The 22,422-nt window shown below is 40.8% G+C and overlaps 1 protein-coding gene across 6 annotated transcripts in view; it reads right to left on the bottom strand.

The window, feature by feature from the left end:
* Window positions 1-22,422, bottom strand: part of CIT (citron rho-interacting serine/threonine kinase) — a 176,586-nt gene that overhangs the window by 138,998 nt on the left and 15,166 nt on the right. For all 6 annotated transcript variants that reach the window (XM_037816693.1, XM_037816692.1, XM_037816691.1 and 3 more), the window contains exons 4-6: window positions 20,302-20,477; window positions 15,115-15,216; window positions 716-858 (exon numbers count right to left, since the gene is read on the bottom strand). In XM_037816693.1, coding sequence (XP_037672621.1) covers window positions 716-858; window positions 15,115-15,216; window positions 20,302-20,477 — 421 coding nt within the window. The remainder of the gene's footprint in view (window positions 1-715; window positions 859-15,114; window positions 15,217-20,301; window positions 20,478-22,422) is intronic.

Raw genomic sequence — 22,422 nt, forward strand, 5'->3', positions numbered from 1 at the left:
AATTAGCATACATTTTCAGAACATTTTTTTAAAGTTTTTTAAAAAAGGAGAAGAAAATAAAAGCATGTTATCAGATGGATTACATGTCATCAGATGTATCTCCTAGAGACACACATTTTATATTACAAAAACTAAGGGGCAAAATAGCTAGAGGACTTGTTCAACGTCACGTGCCTGGTCAGTAGAAAAGCTAAGACTCTATTTCAGATTTCACAATTCCTGGTCTAGCCATCGTTCCATTACCACCACGTTCTCGGAGGCACATAAAACATCAGATGAGTGAGGATGTGAAGAAATACTTATTGACTGAGGATTTTGTGGAACGCCTTTGTAAATCACTTATGGGCACAATTAAGTACAACTTCACGGTCACCCACTCCTACATGGTTTGCCAGTTCCTTCTGTAAATCACATTTGGTCTTTCTACCATATAACCGAAGCACCTGTGCAAGGGTGCCCAATCTTATTAGCTACATTAACAGATCTTGCTAGCAAACGTGACAACATTACAATTCTAGATCTATGATACTGTTGAAGGACAATCTGAAATGCCTATCATTTTGGAAAGTTTACTTTCAGCCAGTTACAGATAAGACTGGGCAAAAACTGGATGGAGCACTATTCTGATTCTGAAATCATCTATCCAGGCACCCTACTGCAGATACTCTTATGTGATACAGATAAATTCGCAGTGCGCTACCAGAGCCTCACTTACCGATGTACATATCCCATCTGATGAACGTTGTGAACAGCCAAAATCAGTTCAGCCAGGTAAAACTGAATCATATTTTCATCTAATTGTTCCTCATATCTATTCAGAAGTGACAGCAAGTCCCCTCCAGGCTGATATTCCATGACCTGTACAGAACGCCAAAGTCATTAATTCTTCCCACAATGAAAAAAGGGAACACCTCGATTAGATCCTCAAATACTGCCTGACGTGTTATAATTACAATGCCTTCACAAAGCAATGAAGATGTGTGAGACATAGTCTAAGTCATGTAGGATGAGGTCTGTGCCCTAAGAAAATTACATCCGTTACCCAAGAGAATCAACGTAATGAAAGACTAGTCCCAGACACCATGCACAATGTTTGCAAGGCAAGCTTGAAAAGTTGAATTAAATCTACCCACTCACCCACCCACACCAGTTGACACTCCAGACATTCCCTAGGATTAGGTACACAGTGTAGATGGAAATTCCTGGAGGGCAACAAACTCTCTTGCATCCTTCAGCAGCCAGCCGAGTATGGGAAGCAAGCAATAAATGTGATACACTCATTTCCTTTAATGGTCAGTGTGGAAGGAAATCAGAATCTCTGTTAAAAAAATTTAAATGTTACTATATGCCCTTTGACCACATAATTCCACTTCTAACTATTTTATAGGTACTTTTAAAATAGTCTGCAGGTAAATAAGTAGATAGTCACTGCAGCACTGCTTGTAACAAGAAGAAAAAAAACTAAAAGTCACACAAATATCCATCAATAGACCAACTAAAACATGATATATCCAAATGATGGAATATGATGCAGATATTAAAAATGAATGGTTTCGACCTATTCATACTGCCATGGAAAGCTGTCCCTGATAACATAAAGTGACAGCCTATGTGGGATAAAGTATGATCCCCTTTTTGTGAGATAAAAAAAATTATTACATCTGTTGGCATACATAGGAAAAAAATGTAGAAGAAGAATACAGAGCGAAGCCTCTGTAAAAATTTTGATTAGCAAAAAACTTTGCCCAAAGAATTGAAACCCTTCCTCCTTTCTATGACAACTGTGCGTGATGTTACTGAGTCAGCACCCGGCTTGGAGGACAGTTGTCAGGGGGCTTCAACTTAGTGACTTCCTCTCTCTGGCTTTCAGGGTCACCCTCTGTAGAATGGCGATAAGACCACTACTCCCAGCACTGAGTGGGGATTAAGTAGGACTAGGTCCCCAGAGGAGGTCCTCGGCTGCCACTCGGTTCCTTTCCTTGCCCTGGTCGCACACGCCTTTCTGCTCTGGCTGGCAAGAAAACTGGGATCCATTCTGCCCATTGCCACACCCACGTTAACCCTGATGGAGTTCTCCCCCTGCCCTTTGATCTGAGTTTCATTTTATTAGCCACACCTTAAACATCTTTTAAGTTGTCTAGAGTCCTTTCTGGAAAATGGCAAGATCTAAACAAACTTCTTTAAAACAACACTGTCTCTCAAACTACTGCATTCCGGAAGCCAATTCTGGGATGTGACTTCTCAGCATCATCCTCCAAACTTCTGTTTCCTTTTAGTCCAGAATTGGAAGGAAGCTCTAGACAAGCCAGACCTGGAGCATCTGCTCATATCTCTAATGCGCCAGCCTGGTCCCTGGAAGGCTCCAGGAAGTCTGCTTAACACCAGGTCATCTCTTAACCAGACACCCCTGGAGGAGACAGTGACTTACCCTTTCTCTCTGAGGACCCCACGTAACTCGGGGGTCCACCTCATTCACCTGGCACCTTACTCGTGCCCCTCAATCCGATCCTGGACAATTTCATTTGAACAGTAAGGTTCCATTTGCACTGGCAGGTGCCCCCCAAAGATTGATTTATAAACCAATAAGAATACCAACACCTAAGAAGGGCAATACCTAAAATGCATATTCCTTTCCCCCAAACTCTCAGCAGATATAAGCTACTTGTCCCAGCCCTACAGGAGTCCACAGGAAACCCCTGGCTGCCTGAACCTCACCCACTCTCCCCAACCTGGTTCTCCACTGGCCCTAGTTATGTGGGTGAATGCTACTTTGCATATATATTTTAAATATATATTTCCATTAAAAAAGTCTTAACCATCCAACAGAAAAAGAATTTCACAGATAATAACAGAAGTACTCTGCTTTTAGAACTGAGATGTCTTAAAATAAGAACAATGCATATTTATGACACCAAAAGCAGTTATAAATTTTCTAATCTGGTTCTATTAAAGATGTGAAAAAACAGGACAGCTTGTAAGTTTAAGGCTGACAAAGCCAAATGCATAGGAACTGCTGGCAACTTTCAAGAGCTTACAAATTGATTACTACTATTTTGTATTTAGCAGCTACTCATGAAGATTCTATTTGTAATGACCAGTAAAATGGCTCATAAAATAAGAATAATCTCTTAAAAAGACAAAAAGGTATTTGTTCTTTGCTCCTACTCAAAAGATCCAATTTCCTGAGCTGAAAATCCCTGCCTAAATTAATCTTTTCCAGGAGTTGAATAATTTTCCATGGAAGCATCATCCTGCAAAAAACAGAGCTGGTGGAGAAAACAAGCAACAAAAATCAGAACAGCTGCTAGGCAGCCTGCCCCATAACATGTGGCCAAAATAGACATACTAAATGACAAACCTGTAAATAGACTGGGTCCTTATCAAAGAAACTCGTCAAGCTTGACTCACCAACACAGATCCAGATTACCCCATTGAAAATTACAATTGTAGACCATTAGATGAAGGGAGTTCAGGCAGTGACTAAGTAAATGTCGCTATCCCAGGGCATGATTCCTATCCCAAACTATCTTCCTGTGGCATGGTTGCTCAATCTGGTGTAAATGGGGCCCTGGGGAAGATGCCGTGTGCACGGCTGACGCAAGACTGATCGATCATCATGTGGTCCGGCTTGAAGACACATTAAAGAACGAGGACTTTTCAGGAAACACTTCTGGACTTTTTAAAATGTTACCAAATCAAGAGGCTCCAAGAGCATCAACAAAGGTCACAAATTAAGGGTCTTCAAGTCTTTATACCCCAAGATTGCTGTGAACCAAAGACCAGAATTAGCAGAACACAATGAACAGATTCAGGCGCCAGCCAATCTGTGCCAGAGTCCATTCACAACATCTGGTTTTGCCCAAAAGTGTGACTGTCCTCGAATTCAACTACTCAAACATGCCCAGTGAGGCACTGATCTCCCCCCAAAATGTGGCATCTAACCCAAAGATGACTGGCAAGTGTCTAGGGTGGGGCTTCCCAAGCCTGTCTCCCCAGGGAACACTTTGTAAAAATGGGTAAGACCCAAACTCATCCAGACAACTATTTGAGTCCCTACTTTTTGCCAAGCACTGTTCTAGATTATTAGGAAAACAGTGATGAATAAAACAAACAAATATCCCTGCCTTCAGGGAGCTGACATTCTTGAGAAATGAGAAAATATTTTTTAAAAAAATTAAGAGGTATAAAATGGTAAAGTATGTCTCCTTCTCATTCCAGCCACTTAGGGAGCTTTTTAAAAACATGGGTTCCAGGGACCTACTCTTGACTTCACAGATCAAGCTCCGTGGTGGGGTCCAGGAATTTGCATTTTTCAAAGAGGTTCCTGGGAGATTCTGATGCAGCTAGCCCAGCCCTGTATGGGGAATCACTGCTGACGAGGTTGTGGAGACTGTGTAGCTCCCAACTCCAACCAAATTATAAGTTTCTAGGACAGTGGTGTCCTTGTACAGCCACTGCTTCTGCTGCTTACATTTTTTAAGTGACTCCCTGGAGCCTTTCTGCATATGGAGAGGTCACTGACCAACAAGGCCTGAAAATACCCAGTCCACCAGCTCTGAAGCAATGACCCTTCATCCTCGCAAGGACAGGAGACAGGTATCCTGCACACAATGGACAGCTGCAGGTCACCCAAATGATGACCACCAAGGCAAGGTAACCAAAGGAGGAAGGAAAAGAGCTCTACAATGAAACAGCCCTAAACAATGGGGCATCACTGTGATGGCAGAGAAAGCACAGCAGCTGACAGATGAGCCTGGCTTGGAACTGAAATGAACTTGCTCTTTTAAAACAAAGACTTTCGGGCCAACAGAGACAGACCCTTCTGATGGCAGCAGCTGTAGATGCCAATGAAAGGGCAAATCTTACATGTGTTCAGTTTGGAAGGAGCAGCTGCTTCTCTGTTGGTGTTTGCATCTATACCCCCAACTAACAGGGTGGCAATTTCCATCAGTTGTGTTGCATTTGAAATGAAGAATAGGAGTATGTGTGTGTACTGTGTCCATACACATCTACATACCCATGCACACACGTGCCTGCATGCATGTATATGCATTTATGGGGCCATGAATATTTAATAGTTCTATAGTACTCTATTCCAATTTGCGTGAAGCACACTGTGCTGGCAACCTCTTGGAAACGTCCCCTTGAAATGCTTGCACTATGATCAGCATGACTAAGAGGTTCATGGAAATGTAACGGTGATAATGGCATCATCCAACGCTCGGCCCAGCATTCCTGATCTTTGGGGGTGGGGTGGGGGGAATCCTCCAAGCAAAGGGACTCCTGGCAGAGACCCTAAGTTAATCTTCTCGAAGGGAAGGTGACCAAGGTAAAAGAGAGAAGGCCCTTTATTTCAGAAAGTATGAATCCGACTGATTCATGCACCCCATTCAAAAAATCCTTACTGAGCCCTGAATCGGCCAGGGTCTTGGCAAGAAACCAACAGCCACTCAAACTAGGTAGATGAAGATATTAATTAAGGGGATATTAATTAAGTTATTTACAAAGGCATAGGCAGGGTCAAAGGAAATAAACAAGGGATGGTAAAGCACTCAGGGCCTAGTGACAGCAGGGCAGCAAGTACCATTCCTTGGACTAGAAGGATGAGGGAAGGGATCTCAGGTGCGTGAGGGGCAAAGGAAGAGGCAGGAACCAGAAATCAACTTTCGCTAGACTACGGGACATGGATTTCAAAGCCTGGCTCCCAGAACAGCAGAAGCCTCACCTGGGAATTAGTTGGAAATGCAAATTCTTGGGCCCCACCCCAGACTCACAGACTCAGAAACTCTGGGGGTGGAGTCCAGCAAACCAGGGCATAATGAAAATGTGGCCCCTAAAGTGATAAAATTCTAAACACGCTCACTTGATATACGGTGCCTCAAAAGACCAAGACACAGAACAACTATTTTGAAAGCATGGAGAACTTAAAGAACCCCCCCCCCCAAGGAAATAAATAGCAATTGAATTGGGGTCAATAAGAAGTACTAATATCTTATTTCACCAATGGGAAAACCGACATTGAAAAGGCCAGTGACTCCGGCGAGACCCAACAAAGAGCAGTAACAAAACAAGAACGAATATTCCAAGCAACAGCCTCCTTCTGATGGCCAGCCAGCTTCCAAACCCTGGCTTCTGTAGCAACACACGAACACGCTGGCAAGTTTTGAGACATGCTGGAAAACCAGATCATCTTACCCGAGAGATCAAAACAGCACATGTCTCGCAGTCAAAACTATCGTAAACTGCCACATTTCACTAAAATAAATGATGATGTTGTATTCATTAATTCTCTGCAGACTCCCAACAATGGCAGAGGCTGGTGATTATACAGGCCATGGGGTCACTGCCTGGGAACAGCCCACTTCCAAATTTTTCCTACACAGAAAGAAAACACTGCCCACAAAATTGCCCAGCTGTGAGAAGTAAATACTGACACTATCAAACTCCAACCCAGCAGCCTTGACTCTTAAAAGACGATTGTATAACAATGTAGATTACAAGGGGTGACACTGTGACTGTGAAAATCTTGTGGATCACACTCCCTTTATCCAGTGTATGGATGGATGAGTAGAAAAATGGGGACGCAAAACTAAATGAAAAAATAGGGTGGGATGGGGAGGATGATTTGGGTGTTCTTTTATACTTTTATTTTTTATTCTTATCCTGATTCCTTCTGGTGTAACGAAAATGTTCAATAATAGATTGGGGTGATGAATGCATAACTATATGATGGTACTATGAACAGTTGATTGTACAGCATGGAAGACTATATGATATGAGACTATATCTCAATAAAACTGAATTTAATTAAAAAAAATTTCAAAGGACCCAAGCTCAATTTCCTTGCACTACATTCCAAATTTTGAAAATCTCGAAGGGTGTACCTTGAATTACATACTTAAGAGAGCAAAATTCATGTTGCTAACATGATACAATTTCCTTAATACAAGTAAATTTGAATGCAAATCAAATGTCTATGAAATTATTCATGCATTCATCCAGTAAATATTTCTTAAGCATTTACTTGCTGCAGCTCTACTGGGAGACATGACTGCTCCCCTCATGGAGGAAGGAGCCTAGTGGAGGAGACCAACACCCACCCGTGAAGGGGAAGAATGGGCACCACGAGGACAGCAGAGGGCACCCATCCCAGAATTAGAGGGTCTTGGAAGGGTTTCTGTAGGAAGTGACATCTGACCCAAGCCCAAAAAAGGGAATAGGAGTTAAACAGGTAAAGGGTAAAAGTGAACAGTATGCACAAAGGTCAGAGGCAAGTTCAAAGAAATAAAGGAAGGTCAGGATGAACATAAAGTGAAAGGAGAGAAATGACAAGCCAGGAGGCTGTGGACACATGCAAGAAAGGCCTTGGAAGCCACGTGGAAGGATCTGAACATCATCCAGAGGGCAGCAGGGAGTCTAGAAGGGTTTTAACTCTGGCTGCAGTGTGTAGAAGACCTGGGGGGAAGGCAAGACAGAAGGCAGGGAGAACACTTAGGAGAGTATCTGAAAAAAGCAGGCAAGAGAGGGTAACGGCCTAAACCCACACAGAAGAAGCAGGACTGGAAAGAAGAGACAGCTTGGAGAGATAGAGAAGGTGAATCCCTTCTTTCCCCATTGATTTAAAATGTTAGCTTCAGTTAAAGTGCACTTACATTACAAATTAATCTTCAACTGCCAGGGGAGCATACCTTGGTATGTAAATTGCCGCCAACTTCACAGGTTTAATGATCTCTAAGTGGCCAGTGGGTACAATGGAATTTCTTAAGGTTACAATGCCAATATAGATCCACAATCCCCTTATCTTGCAGAACAATGTGGTTCCAAATTTAGAATTCCTCAGATTTTAGAAAGGTAAAATGGTGCATTTACTATATATTACACATAGCACCCTCAATAGGGTCCAGGGCATCACTCCATAATTTTGCAGCAAGACGTATGAATATTCACAGCAAAGGGAATGAATAAACACTGTAAACACTCAAGACAGTTTGGGTCAGGGTTCTGCCATAAGCAGAGTTCCACTCAAGTTTTGCTGCCAACTTCAGGTTTTACAGAGTGCTGGCTGTTTCAGAAATGCAGACAAGGGATGGTGGATCTATAGTCATATCTTAATTCCTATGTTAAGTTTGGGTTTTTATATGAAAATTATGCTCTCAGCAATTGTTTTACTCCAAAGTACTGAAATACCTCAGAAGAGAATGCAGACAAGAAAACAGCTACAAGATCCCAATAGTGATACCCAATTGAGTCACTAAAAGAAGGGCGCAAAAAATGTCATTGCACGCAGGTATCAATGTGCTGAGGCCACAAGAACCCCAGAAAACAGTCACCTCAAGCTCTTTCCCACCTTGCAAGACGGTGGGTAAAAAAAATGGAGAAGACAGTCATGAAGGTAAGGATGCCGATAACTGCGGCAAGGTCAAGAGGGAAGCCCCACTGCCACAAAACCCAAGAAAAAGAAGGCCCTGCAGCCAAGAGCTTGTCCTGGCCAGAGGAACCAGCAGGTATTCCCAGGAAAGCCATATTTAACTGGAAGTCCAAGGCAGCTAAATCCATGATTAAAAAGAAAAAGAAAAGGAAGGTTCTTACTACCATGACAAGGCCAGTTGACAGTAATAAGAACGGGTACACCAAAGTGGTTAAAAGTCTCAAACTTCCCACATATTACCCTCCTGAAGACACGCTTTGAAAACTACCGAGGCTTTAACACACACACACACACACACACACACACACAACCACACAACTACAACCAAAACATAATGAAAACTGAGTGAGCATCACTAACGAGGCCGGTCCTGTCATCCTCAGGGAGGCAAGCAGGTAGTTTCTCTAAAGCAGCTAAGCAGTTCTTAGCCACACATACCAACCACTCTCCCTCAACTGAGTTCCTTTATAAACAACACACCCAATTTGTTGTTGTCACCTCTACCAAAATTGACCTTGATGGTGTGAAAATCCGCAAGCATCTCAACAATGTTTATTTCCTAGAAGAAGCTGCATGAGGCTAGATATCCAAAAGGTGAGCTCTTCAACTCAAAGGAAGAGAAATGCAAGCTCACAGGGCAAGTGCAAGGCCTACCAGAAAACTGTGGACTGTCAACTTCTGCCAAAAGTCAGAGCCCTTCCTGGCTCTAGGACTGCCTGTGATCTGAAATCATGAATTGGTGTTCTAAATCTCTTCAAGAGCTCCAATTAAAATACCTAAAACAATAAAAAATAATCAAACAAAAACAAAAAACCCTGCTGTTTCAAGGGAAGTTCTCTGAGAATAAAAGAAAAGGCCTGTTACTATACCCAAATGTGAGGGCTTCACAGGATACAGAGACCACAAGGCAAATGTCACACTATGCAGCAAAGGTCCTAGGTCATTTGTGAAGATGAGGGCTTGACATTTCTAAGATGATATTCAAGGAAAGGAATGTTTCAGAGATGTGGTGTAGACATCCTGAAAGAAGCCTGTGGTCAGTACAAGGCCAGCATCCCTCTGCATTCGTGCGAGAACATCCTGGCCCAGAAGGCATGGGCAGTGCTGGAGTAATGTCTGTCCAGGCACCTGGGCTTCCCAATAACAGGCAATCAAGGCACGTAAACTGTTCATTCAACATCAGAAATAAAGACAGGGAAGTCACCAAGAAAATGCCCCATGGAAGTTCAAGGCAGATGGGACTCTGTCTCTCTGTTCTTTTTTTTTTTTTTTTTATGTGAGCCTCTGTAAAAGTCTATCTCCAATGGCAGAACTTATGGGAATGAAGGACACAACAGAAGAGATGAAGAACACAATGGAGGCATACAACAGTAGATCTGAACAGGCAGAAGAAAGGAACAGTGAACTGGAAGACAGGACATTTTAATTCATACACACAAAAGAACAGGTAGGGAAAACAATGGAAAAATATGAGCACGGTCTTAGGGAGCTGAATGACAACGTGAAGCACACAAATATACATGTTATGGGTGTCCCAGAAGGAGAAGAGAAGGGAAAGAATAATAGAAGAAATAATCAGTGAAAATTTTCCAACTCTTATGAAGGACATAAATTTACAGATTTAAGAAGTACAGCATACCCCAAGCAGAATAGATCACAACAAGACCTACTCCAAGACACTTACTGATCAGATTTCCCAATGTCAAAGAAAAAGAAAGAATTCTGAAAGCATCAAGAGAAAAGTGATCCATCACATACAAGGAAGATTGATAAGACTATGTACACATTTATCTGCAGAAACCACGGAGGCGAGAAGGCAGTAGTATGATATATTTGAGATACTTAAAGGGAAAAACTGCCAACCAAGAATTCTATATCTGGCAAAACTGTCCTTCAAAAATGAGGGAGAGATTAAAATATTTTCAGACAAACAGGGACTGAGAGAGTTTGTAAATAAGAGACCGGCACTACAAGAAATATTAAAGGGAGTGCTACAGGCTAACAGGAAAAGACAGGAGAGAGAGGTATGGAGAAGAGTGTAGAAATGAAGACTATCAGGAAGTGTAAAAGGAGAGAAAAAAATAAGATATGACATATAAAATCCAAAAGACAAAATGGTAGAAGAAAGTACTGCCCTTACAGTAATAACACTAAATGTTAATGGATTAAACTCCCCGATAAAAAGACATAGCCTGGCAGAATGGATTAAAAAAACAAGACCCATCTATATGCTGTCTACAAGAAACTCACTTTACACAACAGGACAAAAATTGGCTTAAAGTGAAAGGTTAAAAAAAGATATTTCATGCAAACAACAAACAAAAAAATGGGAGTAGCTAAATTAACAAATTAGACTTCAAAAGTAAAGTAGTTAAAAGAGACAAAGAAGGACACTACATATTAATAAAAGGATCAATTCATCAAGAAAATGTAACAATCACAAATATTATGCAACAAGCCAGAGTGCCCCAAAATACATAAGGCAAACACTGAAAGGAGAAGTAGACACCTCTACAATAATAGCAGGAGACTTCAATACACTGCTCTCATCAATGGATAGAACATTGAGACAAAGGATCAATAAGAAAACAGAGATGTCGATTTGTACAATAAATGAATTAGATTTGACAGAATTTATAGAACACTACACCCCACAACAGCAGGATACACATTTTTCTCAAGTGCTCATGGAACATTCTCTAGGGTCACAAAGCAAGTCTCAACAAATTTAAAAATATCGATATTATACAAAACACCTTCTCGGATCATAATGGAATGAAGTTGGAAATAAATAATAGGCAGAAGGTCATAAAATCCACAAATACATATGGAGGCTAAACAACACACTCTTAGAAAACCAGTGGGTAAAGGAAGAATTTACAAGAGAAATTAGTAAATACCTCAAGGCAAATGACAATGAAAACACAACATATCAAAACATACAGGATGCAGCAAAGGCGATGCTGAGAGGAAAATTCATCACCCTAAATGCCCATAGTAAAAGAGAAGTGAGAACAAAAATTGAGGAATCAACTGTTCATCTGGAGAAACTAAAGAACAGCAAACTAACCCCAAAGCAAACAGAAAGAAAGAAATAACAAATATTAGAGCAGAAATAAATCAAATTGAGAACAGGAAAACAATAGAGAAAATCAACAAAAGCAGCAGCTGGCTACCTGAGAAAATCGATGAACTCTTAGCTAGGCTAAAAAAAAAAAAGAGAGCAGATGCAAATAAATACAATCAGAAATGGGAAAGGAAACATACTACTGACCCCGCAGAAATAAAGGAGATAATGAGAAGATACTACAAGCAACTATATGCTAATAAACTAGACAACTTAGACAAAATAGACAACTTCTAGAAAAGCATGAATAAACATTGACTCAAGAAGAAATAGACGACCTCAGCAATCCAATCAAAAGTAAAGAGATTGAGTCAGGCATCAAAAAGCTCCCAAAAAAGAAAAGCCCAGGACCAGATGGCTTCACATGTGAATTATACCAAGCATTCAAGAAAGAATTAGTACCAATCCTGCTCAAACTCTTCAAAAAATTGAAGAGGGAAAGCTACCTAACTCATTCTATGAAGCCAACATCACACTAATACCAAAGTTAGACAAAGCTACTACGAAAAAAGAAAATTATAGGCCAATCACTTTAATGAATACAGATGCAAAAATCCTCAACAAAATACTCGCAAATCAAATTCAGCAGCACATTAAAAGAATTATACACCATGACCAGGTGGGATTTATTCCGGATATGCAAGGCTGGTTCAACATAAGAAAATCAATTAATACAATATACCACATCAATAAATCAAAGCAGAAGAAACTTTTGGTGTAAGAAAATGTTCAGAAATTGATTGTGGTGATGAATGCACAACTATATGATGGTACTGTGAACACGTAATTGTACACCATGGATGACTGTATGGTATGTGACTATATCTCAATAAAACTGAATTTAAAAAAAAAAAAGTAGAAGAACCACATGATCATCTCAGTCAATGCAGAAAAGGTATTTGACAAAATTCAACATCCTTTCTTGATGAAAATACTTCAAAGGATAGGAATAGAAGGGAACTTTCTCAATATGATAAAGGTAATATATGAAAAACCCACAGCTAACATCATACTCAATGGGGAAGGACTGAAAGCTTTCCCTCCAAGATAAGGAACAAGACAGGGATACCCACTGTCACCATCGTTATTCAACATTGTGCTGGAAGTTCTAGCTAGAGCAATGAGGCAAGAAAAAGAAACAAAAGGCATCCCAATTGGAGAGGAAGAAGTAAAACTTTCACTGTTTGCAGATGCCATGATCCTATATATAGAAAATCCAGCAAAGCTACTAGAACTAATCAATGAATACAGCAAAGTGGCAGATAACAAGATCAACATGCAAAAATCTGTAGCGTTCCTATACACAAGTAATGTGCAACAAGAGGAGGAAATCAAGAAAAAAATTTTATTTACAATAGCAACAAAAAGAATCAAGTATTCAGGAATTAACTCAACCAAGGCCACTATACAGAGAAAACTACAAGAAACTCCTAAAAGAAATCAAACAGGACCAAAAAAAAAGGAAGAACATACCATGTTCATGGATTGGAAGAGTAAATATAGTTAAGATGTCAATTCTACCTAAACAAATTTATAGATTCAATGCAATACCAATTAAAATCCCAACAACTTACTTCGCAGAAATAGAAAAACCAATAACCCAATAACCAAATTTATTTGGAAGGGCAAGGTGCCCCGGATAGCCAAAAACATCTTGCGAAAGAGGAACGAACGAAGTGGGAGGTCTCACACTATCTGACTTTGAAATATATTACAAAGCTACAGTGATCAAAACAGCATGGTACTGGCATAAGGTTAGATATACTGGCCAACAAAATCGAATTGAGTGTTCAGAACTAGACTCTCACATCTACAGACAATTGATCACTAGGTGATTGTATGGATGTGGATATATCTCTATAAAATTGCAGGGGAAAATATAAACAGGGATAAAATTGCTGGAGAAAATATGGAGAGAGGGATGTACCTATTTACCATTGGTGGGGAAGTAGAATGATGTAGCCTATCTGGAGAACAGTGTAGTGGTTCCACAAGAAACTATGCATGTGGGTGCCATAAGGTCCTGCAACCTCATTATGGGGTATATATTTGGAAGATATGAGAACAGGTTCACAAATAGACATTTGCACACTGCTGTGTATGGCAGCAGTATTCACGATTTGCAATGGATGGAGGCGGCCTAAGGGTACATCAACTGATGAACAGAATGGTGAACTGTGGTGTATGCATACAATGGAATACTGAGCAACTGCGAGAAGGAGTGAAACTGTTAGACACTCAACGAGGTGAATGGATTTGGTGGATAGCATTTTGAGTGAGTACACCAGAAATGAAAAGACAAACTTTATAATGCCTCACCAATATGGACTAACTATAATGTGTAATCTCTGATAATTGAATCTTAGAGCACAGCTTATCAGGGGAACTGCAACCCAGTAGCCTTGATTCTTGAAGACGATTATATAACTATGCAACTTACATGGTATGACAGTGGAATTGTGAAAACCTTGTGGCTCACACTCCTTTACCCAGTGTATGGATGGATGGATGAGAAGAAAAATGGAGACAAAAACTAAATGAAAAATAGGATGGGATGGGGGAGGGGGGTGGAATGATTTTGGTGTTCTTTTTTACTTTAATTTTTTTATTCTTTTTTTTATTCTTTTTGGTGTAAGGAAATATTCAAAAATTGATTGCGGTGATGAATGCACAACTGTATGATGGTAGTGTGATTGTAAACCATGGATGACTATGGTATGTGAATATATCTTAATAAAACTGAATTTAAAAAAAAAAAGTCTATCTCCATTCAAGGCAATGGGATAGTCTTGTTTTTTAAGGGTTAAATCAGGAACAAAAATTGTTTCTAGGATATACTTTCTTAATTGAGGAACATAAATCACCCAGAGATTAAACCAAGCTCCAAAATAAACTTTGACTTTCTGTAAATTATGCTATATGCACGTCAGAGAACACGATGCCACCTTTCTAAAGAATGAGGTAGATGTGTGTGAACTAACACATAAGGATGCCTGGGACAAGTGGATGAAAGACAAGAGGCAAGCTGAAGAACAGAGCAAAGAATAACATGCTGTTTTTGCAGGGCAAACTTGATAGCTGTGTTATACATACAGACAGATGTTTTTCCCCACTGGGCACAGTAAAGAGTCAGAAAAAATATACGCTGACATTAACATTTATTTCCCTAGGGAAGGAAGACAGAGGACTTTCCCTTCTACTTGACACATTTCTGCAGTCTTTGCATTTCTTTATAACCAGCATGCATTATCTCATTTTTTTAAAGATAAAGCAATATTCTATTAAAGGCAACAGACCATTCCCAAATAAACGACTTCTTGTTATTGCCCTTTAAGCCACAGTTACAATTCCCCACAATAATGGGGCTGTTTCTTAATCTTTAGAATCCCTAATCTTCAGAACAAGGAGGGGTGGGGAACTTCTCAAAGTCAGGAGAGAAAGTGAATGAACACAACATGTCCTGGACGGTCTGGGCGAGGGCCACATTCCAACTGATGACTACGATATCTGTGTCGCACAGCACTAGACTGATTTCATAGCGATCAATGTAAAGACTCACCAGATAAAGGTTATTTTTGTCCTGAAAGGCATACTGTAACTGGGGGATCCAAGGACTTGTGCTCTGAGATAATATATTCCGTTCTTCCTCATAAAATGAAACCTAGGGGAAAAAAAGATGATGCCTTTAGACAATTATAAGAAAAAGAACGTGGAATGCTCCTTCCTCCATTTTCAAGCCTCAACTAGTATCTCTAGTTTTTTTTTTTATTATTATTATTGTTTTATTTTGTGTTTTAAAAATGCCATCACTTAGCCTGGTGTTCCACAAATCTCAGTCATTCACCATTTTGCTCAAAATTTTTGCCAACTCCACATGATACCAGTCCAATTATTTACTTAGCACCTTTCTCTAAAGTCACTCATTTCTTTGCAATTTAGATGTCTGCCCTTCCTGAACAATGAATCCATTACTAAAGTCATTGCATTAAGAGAAGCAGAACAAGGGACATTGTGCCAGTGGTGGGGAGAGGCAGCCGTGTGGCCCAGGACAGGGCACCAGGCCCCCCGCAGAGTGAAGAGGGTGTGTCCGTGCAGGGGGAACAGGGAAAGACCACCCTGGGAGATCAGAGCCCAAGTTCAGTAACAAATGTGTCCCATGGACAGACAGCTAAGTGTGGGCACCAGGGCCCAAGGAGGGTGAGAGGGCAGCAACCACGTTGGGGAGAGGGGTAGCCCATCATGAGCCCACGCAGGACGGGGAAGGCGACTACATGTTGGGATGCCTGGAGCAAGGGGTCTGAGCCCATGAAGGGGTAGAGATGGCGGGAAAGACAGAAGATTGGCTATATACCAGGGGGATTGATAAAATAAGTAAAAATATTAAGGGTAATGTCAGAGAAGAGTGGTACAGACATGGAAAAGATGAAAACTTTAGAATGAACCATGGAAAGTTGGACTGCAATTGGAGTACTGGTGTAAACTCATGGTTTTCCACATAGAGACAGAGAGAGAAACACAGATGTAAATGTGTATGTGTAGAGGTGCACACGTATATACATATACATACACACTGTATATACATACATGGACTCCCTAGCTCTGTCCACTGAAAGAACAGGAACAGTGAGAACACCTAGGGAATACCTAACACCCAGATCTTGGCCACTAAATACCATTTCCCACTAAAAGGTACCAGGGCTCTTTGGGAAAATGACTGTTTCCAAGGCTGGAGCAAAAAAACATAGAATATCGTATGCCATAAAGCAAGAAAGAACTCAAAGAATGACAGGGCTATGTCAAGAGGACAGAAGTGCCCCTAGAAGGGGTTCCATTGACCAACTTGGAGACAATTATCAAAATAATGACAGTAATGGATTGTTATTCGTTGACTAAAATAGGAAAAGGCAGGTCCATACAGATAAAAATAAGTAAGTGAATAAATTGAAAGTTTTATGAGGAATGGGAGATTTCCTTAGTTTGAAAGTACCTCCCAACAAAACCCTTAATTATGAAGGGGAAAAGGGTAACTTCACAGTGGGAAAGCCTGGCAGACACCACCCTAACCCGAGTGATCAGAGTGAACAGCATCATGAACACAACCCACTGGGATTCAGCGAGAAGAGCACAGCACCACATCTGTGACACTGCTGCCAAAGAGGAATCTTAACATGAGGCACCACCAGACAAATCCAAATTTTATAAAATAACTGGGCTGTAATCTTCAGAGTCAACAAAGTCATGGGAGTCAAGGAAAGGCTGAGGAACTGTTCCAGACAGAATGGGGCTAACGATTCAGGGCAACCAAACGCCAACCATGATCCTGAACTGGATCCTTTTGTTCTAAAGGACGTTACTGGGACAACTGGTAAAATCGGAATGGGGTCTGGGGATTAGATGGTAATAAAGTATCTTAGTATTTCCTGATTTTAATGATTGTATTCTGATTCTGCGGGAGAATATCCTCATTGTAGGAAGTACACACTAAATTATTTAGAGGTAGTGGGGAATCAGATTGGCAGCTTACTTTTGAACAGTTTAGGGGAAAAAGTTGCAACTTTTCTTTAAGCTCATAATTGTTTCAAATTTTTTTAAAAATGCATTTAAAATATACCTTCTTTCATTTATTCTAACAATAATATCTGTGAAAGTCATAGGTTTTGATAAAGCTAGTTAGCATTGTTTTTAATCATTGAATTGAATTGTTTTAATAGCTTAGAAATTAGATATTGCTTTATGTTAAATAACTTGAAAATTTGTATGACACTCATCTCAGTCACAGCCATTGTACATAAACTGGAGTGTATTGTTTATATCTTATATTTGTTTTAATCCCATTTTGAATTATTCACATCCTCTGTTGCTGCCATAATTAGCAATTATGTGGTTGAGCTCTCGCCACATGCCAAGACCTCTGTGTGACCCTCAGGCTCATGGGCACTTGGACACATGGGCTGACCCTCCCCACAGCACCAGGAGGCAGAGCCGGTCTTCATTTCACAGACGAGGAGCCGGAAGCTCAGACCAGTGATGAGGCAATGACACACTAGAAAAGCCTGTTACCATTAAACTATTATATGTTTTTAAATAGCTCATCCTAGTACTACCTAAAACCATCTTGCATAGCACCAGTGTTATACCTAACACATTTTGGAAACGCCAACCCAACCCTAGTAATTTGCTGGTACATAAAAGACGTTCAATTAAGGTTGACCAGCCTGAACAGCCTGCCCCTTCGCTTGCTTGCCACTACCTCCCTATCTGATCCTGGAAGCTTCTGTTAAAGTAAATGGTCTCTGAGGACCTCTTCCCGTTCCCACAGAGCTCTGGGCAGGCGTGCTGGCCTCTCCTAGGGGCAGGCCTTATTTGCAGGACACCACCTCCTCTCCTACCTCCTGCCCGGCATTTCCTTTCACTCACACCCTGTGCCAGCTTCTCTCTCTCATGCCCTTATGTTCCAAATCCTCATCACAGCTCAGTTCAAGACCATCCTTCTCTTTTATATTTTCCCTTATAAGGAATGGCTGGGTGGTTTTAGTTAGCTCCTGTTTGTGTATGATTTTGAAATCCATTCCCCCAGCACATAGAGTCACCTCAGGTCATTCACCTGTAGGAAGGCACATATATATGAATGTCTGTACCGTTCCCTTGCCGGGTGGCATGCTGAATCACTTTTCTTGTATATGCACTATTTCCCATCTTAATCATAAGCATCTCAAAGTCAGGGGCGACATTTAACGTCTCTTCCCAAGGACCTAAAAGCACACCAAACCCAACAGTTGCTCAATAAGTGTGTACAGATGATAAATGGTTCTTTCTTAGGTTGTAGAAGGCTGAGTGAGTGTCTTCCACTCCTCTCTTCCAAATTACTGCTATGTCCAATCCTTTTTCCTTTCTATGATAACTGCTCCCTTTTCACCCTAAATGCAGGCCACATCATTCTCGGACTCTGGCAAGCAGCCTCCTGCCCTCCACTGTCTCTCTAATCCAGGCTACACAGAATCACTGGAGTTCTCAGGAACCAGACTCTGATCCCAACCTCCTTCTTCCAAAAACCTAAATCATCCCCAACTACCTCACAAACTAACTGAGAATTCAAAAACAAGGTATTTAAGATTACTCAACAAGTATTCCATCCATATCTGTGCAGAAAGGAGTTAACATAGCAGGCCTGACTGCTCTCCTTAGAAAGGCCTTACAAGGCTGGCCATTGGCCTGCAGCTGAGAGCTTGGGTTTCGGGAGAGTTCCAGTCCCAGAAACGGTAAGAGGAGCTCATGGTGCCTAGACAGTTTGTACGAAACATACTGCTTTATGCTGAGCCCCTGCTTTCCTTCTAGGAGTCTAGAATTTGGGTACATGCTAAGTCAAGGGGTGCCTCTCTGACCGTCCTCAGTAAAAACGATGGGCACTGAGTCTCTAATAAGCTTCCCTGGTTGACAACATTTTACAAATATTACAATCCCTTGCTGGGGGAACTGAGCACATCGCATGTGACACCAATGGGAGAGGACTCTTGAAATCTTGTGCCTGGTTTCCTCCAACTTTGTCCCATGCCTCTTCTCTTTGCTGATTTTACTTTGTATCCTTTGACTGTAAAATATCAGAGCTGTGAGTACAATTACATGTGAGTCTTGTGAGACCTCCTAGCAAATCACTGCACCTGGAAGTGGTCTTGGGGACTCCTAACACTCCACCCAAATGTCCTCCTTTCTCCCTGTTTCCCAGTCTAGTTACTCTAAGCCAAGGGGAGAAAAAATGTGTATCATCCACATAGAGTGCTATCACCCAGATATTCAAAGCTTCATACACACCACACATCTAACCTGGCCTCTGCCAAGAGCCTGTATTCTCACCCAGCTCTGTGGACGCTTCCTAATTGTCCCACTGGCTCACCAACAACCCTGTACATTCACGTATCTCTTCTCACACCATCGTTCGTCCATTTGCTAATCATTCCTCCCTTCTGTGATGCTTTAGCTGGCAAGCACCCACTTTATATATTTGCATTTTTTCCTCTGCTTCCCAAGGTTGTTTCTAAGTCATGAGAATAACATCTCTGGAGCTTCAAAACTCCTTTTACAGGCTTCCTACAGCACCGGGAACATTATCAGGCACACGATGTGCACTCCAACATCTGTAACCAATAAATTACTCTTGAATTCTGAGGCTAATGGCTGCCTCTCTAGAAACATAGCAAATGAATCAATATGTCCAAGACAGAGACTTGTTTAAAATAAAGAGAAATACTATGACTGAAAAGATAATTTCTTACCTGCTCTCAAACAAGCAACCACCCGGCTACATAACAATTATATTTAACTTCCTCAAAGGCCTGTTTTAAAATCAAATATACATACCCACAACACAAATATATCAAGCATGTACAAAAGCAAACACTATCCAACTCACCCTACAACATGCAGATCCCTGAATCCCCAACTGACAGTCATGAAAGATCATCTTAAATTCATTACTTAAAAGGCCAAGTTGGTTCTGAAATAAGATACAACTACAGGAATAAAATAAAGAAATCAAGGAGAACTTGTGAGCCTTCAAAGTCAGCGGATATAAGTTCAAGAAGAGCCAAGAACACAAGAGACCATTTTGCCCACACAACCATAATTAACTATAGAATCGCGGAGGAAAGCCTGTGCGCCCATCCCAAATGCCAATCAGCAGATTATCATCTCTGCAGTTGAAAATCCTGATACACAGAGGGAAGAGAGTGTGAGGCTAAAACGCTCCTACCTGCTCCTGGGCCAACAAGGCCTTCTTCTTCATCACTTTCATGGCATACACATTCCCAGTCGCTCGCTCTCTGACCACTTGCACATCAGCAAAGTGACCACAGCCTACAAGACTTCTGACCTCAAAGTCCTTTGCCGAAGGCTGGAGCTCCTGGAGCACAGCTATGGTGTCAGAATCTGCAAAAGATGGAAGAGTTATACCCAGATAAATAAAGCACTTCAAATACATGCATCTTTATGAAAGCCAAAGGAAAAAAAAGTGTTCTTCTGTCTTCCTTCACTGTCAAAAGAAATTTAGTCACTTCTTCATCTGTCATGCATAATTATAAAATAAGCACAAAAGTGTTTTTATATGTTAAAATTAAGGGCTCCAGAAATTCCAGAGTAGGGTTTCCATGGTAGCCATGATTTGACTCCCAGAGACCTAGAAAATTGGGAGAAAGACAAAAATCAAACTTTTCTTCTTTCTCTCTGAAGGCTGCAGGACAGTATTTAGATGGGCTTATGATGTGATGTAACCAACATCATTCCCATCTCAACTGACCTTGGAGATAACTTCCAGATCACTCCATCCAGATACATGTTCTCTGCTTAGTTTTATCTCATTAGCCCATGTATTGTCTTCCTTTGATTATGCCTTCCTTGCCTTAATTATTTGGCAGTGCTTAAAAAAAATAAAGGGGGGGGGGGTAGCCTTAGCCAAAGGAAACAAATGGTGCCTTGACATTTCTTCTGCAGGTTTCTCATGCTACACACCTAGAAAGGTTTGCTATTATCTTTCTCTTAGCATAGAATCTCATTTCTTTTCCAAGTCCAGTCTCTCACAGATCCTCCATGTATGAAGTATGGACTACATGGACAGTGTATTTGGAATCTAAGATAGATTTACTAACAGCACTAAACTGGGACATCAGGAATTGCGCAATGACTAATGACTGTCAAGAACGGAGGGAAGCAAAAAGATGCTCAGCATCATTAATCACCACAGAAATTCAAATCAAAACTGTAAGATACCACTTCACACCCAACAGGATTGCTATTATTTAAAAACAGAAAATAAGCATCACTGAGGACATGGAGAAATTGGGAATTCTCATGCATCGCTGGTGGGAATGTAAGATGGAAAATGGTTTAGTGATCCCTCAAAAAGTTAAACTGAAAGTTACATACGATCCAGCAATTGCACTCTTAGGAATATACCCAAAAGAAGTGAAAGCAAGGACTCGAACAAATACTTATACACCAATGTTCATAGCAGCATTATTCACAACAGTCAAAAGGTGGAAATAACCCCCAAGTAGCCATCAACAGAAGAATGGATAAACACAAGGTGGTCTATCCATAAAATGGAATATTATTCAGCCATAAAAAGGAATGACATTCTCGAACATGCTACCCCATGGATGAACCTTGAAAGCATTATGCAGAGTGAAATAAGCCCAATGAAAAAGGACATATATGACTCCACTTATATGAAATATCTACAACAAGAAAATTCATAGAGACAGAAAGTAGATTTGAGGTTACCAGGGGCAGGAGGGAGGGAGAACGGGGAGTTATTGCTTAATGGGTGCAAAGCTTCTGTTTGCGGTGATGAAAAAGTTTTGGTGATGGAAGGTGGTGATGGTAGCACAACACTGTAAAAGTAATTAATGCCACTGGAATGTACACTTAAAAATGGTTACAATGGCAAATTTTATGTTATATATATAAATATGTATTTATGTGTGCATGTGCGTGTGTGTGTGTGTGTTACCACAATTTAAAAAAAAAAAAAAGAACGGACATGGGCAGCAATGAGTAACCTAAAAATTCAATCCTGTACATTACAGGGGAATTATATCTTGTACAGAGGTTAACTCCAAAGGAAGGCAAGAAACACAAATAATCACAATTATTTTGGAGAATGCCTCAAAAAGATGCCACAGTTGCCAAGAGACTGCCTTAAAATCCCCCACAGACACTGGACCCCTCCTGCACCAGAACACATCACCCTTCAGTGGGTGAAGTTAGCAGCTATGTTCTAAAGACACACAATCAGAGGGACAGAGGACAACAAAGGGAAAAGCCATTTCATACCCACAGCCATTGGGTGGAACACTGATGAATTATCCCATGTCAT

This window comes from Choloepus didactylus, chromosome 23 (genome assembly GCF_015220235.1).
Source record: "Choloepus didactylus isolate mChoDid1 chromosome 23, mChoDid1.pri, whole genome shotgun sequence".
Classification (NCBI taxonomy): domain Eukaryota; kingdom Metazoa; phylum Chordata; class Mammalia; order Pilosa; family Megalonychidae; genus Choloepus; species Choloepus didactylus.